The 11,262-nt window shown below is 44.4% G+C and overlaps 1 protein-coding gene and 1 long non-coding RNA gene across 2 annotated transcripts in view; one reads left to right on the forward strand and one right to left on the reverse strand.

The window, feature by feature from the left end:
* The window catches only part of DCP2 (decapping mRNA 2), a 26,720-nt gene extending 24,009 nt beyond the window's left edge, over positions 1 to 2,711 (reverse strand). Inside the window, exon 1 of the mRNA XM_075740728.1 lies at positions 2,576 to 2,711. Within this exon, the coding sequence (XP_075596843.1) occupies positions 2,576 to 2,628 (53 nt within the window). The 5' untranslated portion in view covers positions 2,629 to 2,711. The remainder of the gene's footprint in view (positions 1 to 2,575) is intronic.
* LOC142599556 (uncharacterized) lies at positions 2,532 to 10,796 on the forward strand. The gene is made up of 3 exons (XR_012833123.1): positions 2,532 to 2,671; positions 3,344 to 3,623; positions 8,651 to 10,796. It is a non-coding gene; the product is annotated as an uncharacterized LOC142599556 (long non-coding RNA).
* The last annotated feature ends 466 nt before the right edge of the window (positions 10,797 to 11,262 follow it).

An 11,262-nucleotide genomic window follows, 5' to 3' on the forward strand; every position in this document is an offset into this window, starting at 1 on the left:
TTAAAGGAAAGTCAGAACATACTCCAATTCAGCAATGCATTATGTTGATTGCATTAGCACCAGCTCACGGTGGTCTTTGTCATAAGGAAATGTATCAGGGAGGTAAAATGGCAGATGCAGCGAGAAGTACTGATGATTCCATCTCCTGCATACACAAACTTTTAACAACTAAGAGTTTTCTTTTACTTCAGGACAAAAGGAAATATTCCTGTCCAAAGACAAAGTGTAGAAGTCTGACATATTCTAGCACTCTTGAGATACAAATAAAACCAATAGTTCTGTTTTGTGGACATCTAAGCTTTAACTTAGCTTTTTGGTTTTCAAATACACACACACACAAAAAAACCAACCTAAAAACTCCCAAAAATTCAAACCACTGGGCAAGCTTGACTTGAAAGCAGATTTATTTTATCATTTAGCTTAGTAAGAGTAATGTGAATGCTTGCCACTCCTAAAAATTCACTATCAGTTATTTTAGATTTGCAGCTCACATTGCTACAGTCCATATAAAAATATACTAGGGAATTTGTATGGGTCCTGTAACTTTTCAAACCTGTTATACTGAAGTTGTAATTATTTTAGTACTTAAGTTTCATTTGCTGACAAAATTAAAGAAAAAAACCAAACCCCCAAAGTATAGTTTGTACTAGAAAATATTTTCAATCTTCAGTAACAGCATATGAAAAACTGCTTGGCTCTGTCTACCAAGATTTCCACAATTATCATATACAGATTGAAGAATGTGGGAAGCAACAGGTATTTTCCTAACCAATTTATATCCAGACACCTGAAGTGCTGCACCACTGATCTTGTACTTGTTTATCTTCTCCCTTGAGCCAAGGCCTATCAGACCCTTTCAGTTGTTCTGCCCATGCCCAAGCAAGGCAATGTATTTGAAGCCAGGCTGATCTGTTAGCACTAATGAAAAACAACAAGGTGAATTAGGAAAAAATGAAGAGTGAGACAGATGATAACTACAAGCCTGTGATCTACCACTCTAAGGGTTTGGTTTTTTTAAGTAAAGCCACATGACTACATAAATACAGTAAGACATAACACCATTTCAAAGGCAGAAGACGACAGCAACTCAGATGAACACAGTAAGACAGTGGGACTGACCCTATACCAATGTAAGATCTGATTAGTCATGTGCCCTTCTATCAGTCACCCCACAGGAGTGACACTAACAGGGTATTTCAGATTTGTCAGCATTGTGATTCCCCTCTGGATTTTTCTTCATATGTAAGCGGGCATCTAAAAGACAAGTCCCATGTCTCTGTAGGGAGCCCAAAGGAGACACGATGGAAACACAAACATGTTTCAGAGACGAGACTTAGAGAATTGAAAAATTACTTGCGTACTGCAAACTCTGAATCTTGCGTTAGATACACAACAAAACCCTACTGAGCGAACCAGTTCTAGCTTCCTGTGGTATTCTCGCTTCTAAGCATCTTCACTCATTTGAAAACAGTAATTCCAGTAAGTGGACTATCCTTCATCTCTAGTAACCTTTCCCTCTTGTACATAAATACCTCCAAAAAGCTCTTTTCGAGGTGGTAAGGAGAAGGATTGTCTCATGTCAAATATCACATCCAGTTTGGGGCACCAAATTCTGGGGATGACAGATGAATTAAAAAGGCCAAAGGGCTGTGTCACAGATGATCAGAGGTTGAGATCATACGGGGGAAAAGCACCTCCCCAAGAAAAGAGAATCCATGTTTTATGAGAAATTAAGTGTGTAGCATTTAGAATAAGAAGAGCTAACCATTTCACTCTCAAAGGACCAACAAACAGGACAGTTTTAGACAGAACAACATTCCCTTAGCTCTTCCTTTTCTGTCTCAGTGGAACATTCCCTTCCAGCAGAGGTAAATCAGCAGAAGGGACTTCCTGCCACCCCTTCTAAATGAAACCAGACGCAAAGTATCACATCAATTCATCACTACACACGTCATGACAACCTTATGCTTCTAACTCTTCTTTCACCCGCGCAAACACTGCCGACGCAGCTTTACCTTCCTCACCCAAACAGCATGAGCTACTGAACACCGTGAAAAAAACACACAAACCGTGTTCTGCCTTTTCTTCCACACACCGCCGCCGGTTTAGCCCTAAATCAGGTTCTGACGGCGGCGCCGACGGCAGAGGAGAGCTTGCGGGGCACCCTTGCTACTCCGCCAGGCAGATTCCGGGAGAAGAGGGGGTGGGGGGGGGCGGCGCCTCGGGCCACGAAGGCGTGAGGGGGGCGGGTGCAGCCCCACACAGGCACGGGGGAAGCCGCACCGAGCCCCTTCCTTCCGCTTCCCGGCCGCTACGAGACTACCAACACCACGCCCAGGCCGCCCCACTTCCCCCCTCAGAGCCCCGCCAGCCCACGGAGCGCTTAAAGCAGCCCCCAGTCAACCCGGGGGTGAGGGGGAGGGCGGGGAGATGGTGTCCACCCCGCCCCCGCAGCGGACGGCCCGAGGCACCACAGGACGGGGGCGCCATCCCTGCCGTGCGGGGCAAGGGGGAGGCGCCGGCCGGAGCTGGTGGGCGTGAGGCGGGCCCGGGAACGCCCCCGCCCCGCGGCTACCTGCACAGGTCGTCCAAGACGCTGCTGGGGATCTCGGCCCGTTTGGTCTCCATGGAGAAACGCGGCTCATCCCGACGCGGCGAAGCCCGAACCACGGTACAGCGGCGGAGGCGGGACTCCCTGGTGCCCGCCTGGCGGGGAGCGGGGCGGGGAGGCGGGAGAGCGGCAGCTACCGCCGCCAATCGCCTAGCGTCGGTGGCTCCGGGGCCCTCCCGCGTGGCGGCGCGGCCTGACGCGACGAACCAATCAGCTGTAGAGCTACTGACGGAAGGGGACCCTCAGGTGATCGCGGGAACCAGCCAATGGGAGTTGCGGCCGGCCCCATCGTCGCGTGCGTGCGGGAAAGGCCGCCCGCCGGAGCGGGGAGGCGCGTCAGAGTACGTCACGGTACGTCACACGGCCCGTAGCGCCGCTGTCTCAGACGCTGGTGGCCGGTTGCTGTCGGCCGCGCTTGCCTCGGCCTACAGCGGTGGCAGGCGGGAGAGCGGCTGCTGTGGCGAGGCGTGCCGCGCCGCGACTGCCCCCCCGCCTTCAGCTCCTCGCCGCCCCCCGTTACGCTGAGCGCCGCGCAGGCGTGGCCCGGTACGCGGTTTTCCCCGCCCCGGGGAGTCCCGCAGTTGCCCGTGTGGTGGTCGGCTTCCTCTGGGTCAGGCTTTGCTTCACCCTCCTCATGTTAAATTCACGTGGGGGCGGGACATTTTAAGTTTAACAGGCTTTGGAGAGAAATACGAAGCCTCTAGCACTGTATTTCCATTAATTCCTTTTTAGTTACCATCGAAGCTTTGGACTGAAGTCATGAAGTTTAGTGCTTGGAAATACTTAAACCTGGCACTGTGAATAATCAAGTACAGAAAACGTTTTTAACTGCGGTGAAGTCGAGAGGATGAAAATGATGTACCAAACAAAACCGTCTCCGGGCTGGCATTCCTGGAAAGTCACCTCTGCCGCAGCTGCGGCCGGCAGAGGGTATCGCTGCTCTCTCCGTTGCGGTCGCTGAGGCGGCTCTGCACGTCGGTAGCTGCTGCCGCCTTTGTGATTACAATTAGAAGTGAATATTTAAAGCATTTCTCGCCGTGTCCCCTCCCCGCCGTTCCCTCGCCGAAGTGGCTGAACACCCTCAGACTGCACTTCCACGGCAATCTCCCTGAGGTTGTCACCGGTGCAGTCCCATCCTCCTCTGCACTGGAGCTACAGGGGCTAAAACTGGTGGAAAATTTGATGTATAAAGCAGTCGGTAGTTTTCTACTTTAGCTACCAGAACCTGCTAGGTAAATATCAGCAGAGGGGAGAGGATAAGAATCGATGATCGGGAGGAGTGAATTTACACAGTATAACTTGCTGAAAGCCCCAAACGGAGGATGTCGCGTTTTACGTTTCCCTCTGCCACTCTACTTCTGGCATTCCACCAGACCTTGTACTGAGCCAATTCAACTCCCCAATTCAAAGTACAATCCTTTTAGAAGAAAAAGATTAGTAAAAAAAAAAAAAGTAGAGAAATACATCAAAGGGAAATGCAATTTAGAGTATTCTTGGCTCTGGCTGTGCTACAAAATTAAGCACTTAGTATGCTCACAGGGTCATCTGAATAAAGAAAGGAGCTAACAAAGATGGCAGCCTAGTGTTACCCTGAAGACATAAAAAATGTGTATTCACAACTCATTTCTCAATTGTTGGGGATGGACAGTGAGAAATGTGTCCTTTGCCTCCTTTCCAAAGTTAAAGAACAAAAGACTATGATAGCTCCAGAAGTACAAGGGAAAGGCATTCAACCAGGCATGGAAGGAGCAGTATCAGAAGAAGACTTTGGAGCATAATGTCAGTAGAAGCAGCACATTTACATATGTTGGTGCCTCTCTTCTGCAAACTCCACACAGTGGTATTTGCCTGGGTTTTGCCCCACTACCTTTATTGCTGTCATATTTGAGATGATGGGTGATTCACATCAATGCTGACTTACAGAAGGAAGCACTTTGGCAGAGGAAGAGAAGTCAAGCACTAACAATACTATTAATATGGCTAGACAGAGGGACAGATGGAAGGGTGTGACTGCAAATGGATAAATCCTATTGCTCAGGGTTCCAGAGAGTTCAGTTTCTACCAGAAAGAGCAGACATATGAGCTTCTGTAAGAGTAACATGATCTGCATCGGTTTCAGGGTAACCACTTTCAAGGTACTTTCTTTTTCTAATTGCTAAAAGCAAAAGGTGGCCTATTAGTTATTGAGCAGAGGCTCCAACCATAGTTCCAAGCAAGTAGCATTTGTCTAGGACCAAAGCAGCTCATTATCCATCAAACACAACGGTCACTTGGTAGGGCTAATTTCCAGTCGCTCCCACTAGCTGGTGAGAGGGCTATGATATCAAGAAGCCAAAATTGCATAGCACAGAATCTTTACTATAAGGAAACCCTCTGCTGGACTCCATTTCCTTTTCCTTACCTTTCTCTTCTCTTTTTTTGCCAATTTTTTTCTCCTTTATTACTAGTCATTGCTGGAAATATACATAATTATAACACATAATGCACAAATGTCTTAAGCTTTTCCTACAGAAATCATTGCACTTACAGGTGCTTTTAAATGCAAAAGGCTGCAACTCCAGACTGTAGTTTCTCTGGAAGGGTAAGAAGCAATCTTTTGTCCTGAAACATCCACACCCTGGAGGGCAGAAAGGAATCTCCAGCCAGTTCCAAGTACGAATCTATAGTGTGGCAGGGATCACAGAAAATCAGCTTTTCTTCTTGTTGTACCAAAACTGGGGGTTCGTTTACCCAGTGTGTAATATGTCAATATACACACAGAGCAGAGGTATTTTATTGCATATTTGCACAGATATGGGTGTGTGTCCCAAGACAGCACACCAAAGCTCCAAATCTGTGGTCACTGATACATAAAACATGAATGTATTCATCTAATACATATGCATTGTTATTCTATTAAATGATTGGTTTAGATTTCTTTGCCTAGCATGCAAACTAGATCGCATGCTCAGTTCTTTTTCTCCACCTTTATCTTTTGAGTAGGTGGTATAATTGGGGTAGGTGGTCCATGGATAGGTGGTCACAATTCCCCTTACTGCAATTACCTTTCCCCAAGTTTCCTGGTACTTTTGGCAAGTCCGAATAGTTTTTCATGGTTTACTGACTGAACTAGTAGTATATCAGTTAAACTTCAGCTTTTAACAATCACAACCGACTTAGAAGACAAAGGTACATTATTTAGCTATTTCTTGACTGGCCTTAGACCAGCAGCGGTAGGGCTACACAATGGACTTTTGCAGCAGCATGACAACTTGATTCCTATCACATTTTACATTTGTTTTTTCTGTAACACTGCTAGTGTTTTTCCCTGCTCTGCTACATCTTCCCCCCCCCAGATGTCGTACCAGGAGCTCCTACAACTGGTAAGGAGAAAAAAGTGTCAATTGTTACCTAATATATGAAACACTCTTGGATAATAAGCTGCTTAACATAGGAGAAATGTACTAACTGAAGAACATAATGAAAGTTTATAGACAGTGCTGCCAAACCCCCAGGACAGGAGAGCAAGAAGAGACACATTTGAACATTTCTGCTTGCTCCATTTTTGAGACATTGCTGAAAGAGTCCAGGTTAGCCAGAACACAAATGAAGAAGAAATCTGTTCCTAAGTGGGATTTGGAACAGTGTATCATTGTGGTTTGGGTGCTGAGCTCACATTGTTTATGAAAGTTAAGTCAGTGCTTTTCAGTCCCCTTCCCTGCTACCTCCATGAGCTATTGTTTGTTGGAAATTTTAGTATAGAAACCATTTACTGAAGAGCTGATCGATCGGAATTAATGCCTTTTTCGGATGACCTAGGCCTCAGACCAGCTCAATTGATTGCAGACTCTAGTCTCTGCCTTGGTCTTTATTCTAATTAGCTAAGCTGTAAACACATATTTATTGAGCTCTGGTTTTGGCTGGTTCTTGGTTTCTCTGAGTGGCCTCCTATTCAATACAATTCTATTCTCCACCTTGGTCAGCTTCTCCAAGCAAAACTTACTCCATCCTCAACTATTGCTTTTCCTGTGTAATCCAGCTCCTTTTCTGACACTCCTCTCTGACTACAGAAACAGCTGATCCTTTTTTATTTTCTGCTACCTTCTGTCATTGTCCCAGTGCAGATAGACAACAAACATTATTTTCCTAATATCTTATGTTGCCTTTCTGACTGACTGCCAAGTTTGACAGATAAGCGAAGATTAAAAACACGTTTGACTGCATCGCTGGGTGATTCTGCAGGTTGCTTGGAGCTGTGAGGTGTTGTAAGTACTAGGGAAAACTTCTCGATGCTATACTTGGCCCTCCTACTATCCTAATTGTCCTTGCAGCTTGACAAGAGGCATTGCCAGCTTTGTTCTCAACACATCTGGGCATGCAATTTCCCTGGAGGGGCCTATGTGTGTATTTCTCTCTGGGTAAATAGTCTAACCTGAATGTGTCAGCTTTAACTAAACTCGCTTTGCATAAGCAAGCTGGTATTTTGGGTCAAATTTCCATAAAAGCTTCAAGAAGTCAGTGCAAGCTCTAGTCCCGTGCTCTGCTCAGTTAGTGTGTTACATGGGAACAAGGTGAGTAGGAGAGCTCACACAGACCTGTATCTCAGGTGGATATGCTATATAACGCATGCTGAAAAACATAAGTAGTTTAAATAATTTGAAGTAAGGTTTAGGTATAGCAAATTACCTACATAAAGTTAATGAAAATTTAGGCCTAAATCCATGTTTGTCTCAGTTGTCTGATTGTTAAGGAAAGATAACCCCACAAAGATCTTCTGAAAATAATCTAGCAGGGTTTGTGATTTTTTTTTTTATTAAATGAGAAGCACCATAAAAAGGGCCACACGTGTACAAGAAATCATAATAAGATGCATTCAGTAGAAGATTGTACTGTACTGAAGTACAGTAACTAAACCCTCATGAGGTTCTCTGAATCCTGCAGAGGAGGAAGGAAACCTGCAGAAAAAATCAGTGATCACATGGTTATTTTATGTATAGAGAGCTGTCATAAGCCTGCATAGAAAAATCTGCATTAGGCTTTTCCTAACCATACAGTACTTTACTCAAATAACTTTCTGATGTAAGACTTTGCAAGTAATCATTAAATTAATAGCAATAATGTACTTTATTATACATACAGGACAAGCATGCAGTAAAGCACAGCACATGCTACAGGGCATGACTGTGTGGTTTACTTAAGGCAGCACTGCACTCAAACAGGCTTAACCAGCTGATCCAGGTAACACATTTACACATGCCTCGGGCATGATCATCCCCTCAAACTCTTTAAGTTAAGCAGATTGTTGCAGGAAGCATGCACCTGTGCTAAAGCCAGAGGCTAACCTTTAACTCTGGATGGATGATAGGAGTGGACCACAGCTCAGGGTGAAAAGACATATAGTGTGGAAGGCAGATAAAGAATTCAGTGAGCACATCTAGTCCCTAGGCCATTCTGATCCTAAAATCAGACTAAATAGCTTAAAACATCAGAGTGGAGAAGCAAAGATACTCATTTGCTTTAACGAAAATAAAGGTAGACAACAAATTAGGGTGCAAAAAGGGAAAATGAAGAATGGAAGGGGAAAGGAAATAGCCATTACATGCTGTTTTCTTTTAAAATGCAACCCTCAGTAGGCAGAATATGCAGCCTGACAGTCTGCATATGGTCTAAGGGTGCAATTCCTTTCCCCGCCCAAGTGTTAAAGGCGTAGCTGCTGCCTGAGCATTCACACACCATTCATGGTGTCGCGCATGCACACACACACACACAAACTTATTCTTGGCCACGCTTCCTCCTTCTTCAGGCTCGACCCTAGGTTTCCCACAGCAGAGTCTCAGGCATTGGATTTATAAAATAATTGAAGTGAAAGGTGGAGCAGCAAATTCAGCCCAGGCTGGATGCCTCCAAAGAGAGGGACACAGAACAAAGAAATCCCTGGGCAATTACACCCTTGGGACCCATACACCTGCCCCTCACGTGCTGCCCACACTTCCTTTAGCCCAGTGGTGATTTTTGGTCTGGGGTATTTAACATCTAATTAGATTCTTCTTCTGTGTCCAGGCAGGCAGGCTCTTATCTTGTTCACTTCCAGTTTCCGCAGTTTTCCCCGAAGGTTGGAGCCTCCTTATCTTCTGGTTTACGCTCCTTGTGCCCCTGTACTTGCTGGTGGAACATGGAGAACTGAAAAGTCCCAGACTTGGAAAAACACTACCGAGACATTAGTGTCATATCAAAATACTTTCCTCTACTAAAAAACTAAACACAGCACTGCTGTTAGAAAAACTACTAGAAAATTACTGAGAGAAATACCTCTATTGCAGCCTAAAGGCTTCAGCAAATCTAGCCACTCATGCTAAGTAAAACCAAGCATCAACACAGGTCTGTACTGTAGCCTGTGACTTTAGATGTCAGTTCTGGTATTTCATGGTACTCTACAGCTAGAGGCAGAGTAGCCTGGACAAACTGCCTACTACTGCATGTGCTTTGGTTCTAGTGTCTAGGGCACTTGCAAAACTTGTAAGGTAGGAAGGCACAGGTCCTGATGCATTTTTCTGCTTCTCATCTCCAGCAGAAGCTCCTTGAGCAGGTCACTTGATCCTCCTTTAACCTTCTTCTCTAGGCTAGTTCCTTTAGGTTGCAGTATTCATTCTCTGTTCTTAGTTTCAGGCTTTTCTGAAGGAACAAGAAAGAGGACTACCCAATATTGTGTGTTCTCTATATTGTGTTGAAAGAGCATTGGTATTTTCTAGCACAGTGCCCTACCTTTCTACATATTTGCCTTTCCAGTTTGTTTCTTCTAACAACCCATTTTGCTCATGCTCTGTAACACTTAAACCATCATAAACAAAAGTTATGCATGTTACTGTTAAAAGGAATTTACTTAGCACATTGTAGTACACTGAAAACGCTTGTCTAGCACAGATCAGCTGGAGGAGATACTAATGCCACATCTAAAAGTATGTTTTTCAATAAAAAAAACAAAAATACAAAGAGTTATTGTGAAAACTCAGCTGGAATTCAGTTGTTTTGAACACTTTTATTAAGTTCCCTTTTCTATAACAGTTTTGTGTCTTATCTGCCCTCCTTCTCAGTCCTTCAGGTATGATGTCTTACAGGTACATCGAAAAAACCAGAATATTTAGAGGGACCTTGTTAAATATGAAGAGAGAGAGCATGGGGGAGAAAACAAAACATAGAAGACCAGAGTAAGTTTCCATGGGGCTTCCTGCACTCCTGCAAAACGTGATCTGAGTCTGCAGATCCCTCCTCACTTTGAGAACTGCTCACGTAGACCTTAGCAGGTCCTGTCATTTCTCCACATCCCAGCATATCCATAAGCAAAATAAGAGTCCATTCCTTTCTGCATCCTTTTGTGATGCTTACTTTATGTCACTTTTAACCCTTAGGCACATCAAAGTAGCACAGTATTCTTATAAGAATGGTGAGGATTGCTACACAGCAATGTCTTTGCACATGACAAAAAATGGAATCTCAGTGAAGTTGTCAACATTTTTACTATTGCTGTATTTTAAATTCAGGTATAGAATTTTGTTCTGTCTGCAGCTGAGAATTCAGTTTCTCACACATCTTGTTAAGGACCATTTCTTAAGGATATCTGGCACTGTTACTAGTCACTGTGAATTTAAAAGCAGCAGCATCCCCCCATGGACACCTGTCCCAGCAGTCCCCTACATTCTCTGTAAAAGCCAAGCCATATCAGGTGGATACGGCAAATAAAGAGAAGGAACAGAATGGGGCTGGAACACATGGCACAGGAGGAGGCTCAGGGATCCGGGACTGTTATGCTTGTTCTCAGAAATGAAGGCGCAGTGGGGACATGGGATTGCTACTTTCAGGCATCTGTTTGGAGGTTAAAGAGAACTAGACCCTCCTCAGAAGTAGATGACCAGGGCAAAGCACAAGATGAAATAGTCCCACATGGCATCAAAGGAAATTTTAATTTCAAACATGAGGAAAAAAATCTGGTCTGTGATTGTGGTTAAGCACAGCAATGGACTAAGGAGACTGCAGAATTTCCATCTGTGAAGATTTTCAGACCCCAGTGGTCCAAACCCTTAACACCATGCTCTAGTTTTGGCGTAGCCCTGCTCTGAGCAGAAGACTCAACTACATAACCTCCAGAGATCCCTTAATCTTACAGACCTATCGTTACTATTAAACAAGATGAAACCTTTTATCACAAAAAAAAAAAAAATTGAAATTACAGGACAAACCTTTTAGCCAGGGTTGTGGACTAGGTATTATTTTCCCTCTTCTCACGTCTGCCTTCAATAAGACTGCTACTTGAAAGAAGGGAAGGTATTTCAGCAGTTAAACAAATTTGTTCTAAATTCTCTGCAAGATGCCTTCCCCCAAAACAATGATAGTGAAAGCAGAATGTGCTATTTACATTTAAATTTTTCTTAGGTGAAGACACAAAAAAAAACCCCTTCAGAAGACTGATTTGTGTTTTGTGGCATGCTTACAAGCGACATAGATTTGAAGAAAGCATAGTCTACCTTACTAGTTGCAATGCTGAATCAGATGTAGAGGACTTGCAGGGAAGGGTCAGCCCAGCCAAGGAAGTTTCCAGGGCTACATCATGGCCAATAAATCACATTCAGTTGGCAAGAACATTGTGCACACCATTAATTCTAGGGTACAGTTAGATA

The sequence above is a fragment of the Balearica regulorum genome, chromosome Z (genome assembly GCF_011004875.1).
Source record: "Balearica regulorum gibbericeps isolate bBalReg1 chromosome Z, bBalReg1.pri, whole genome shotgun sequence".
Taxonomy (NCBI): Eukaryota; Metazoa; Chordata; class Aves; order Gruiformes; family Gruidae; genus Balearica; species Balearica regulorum.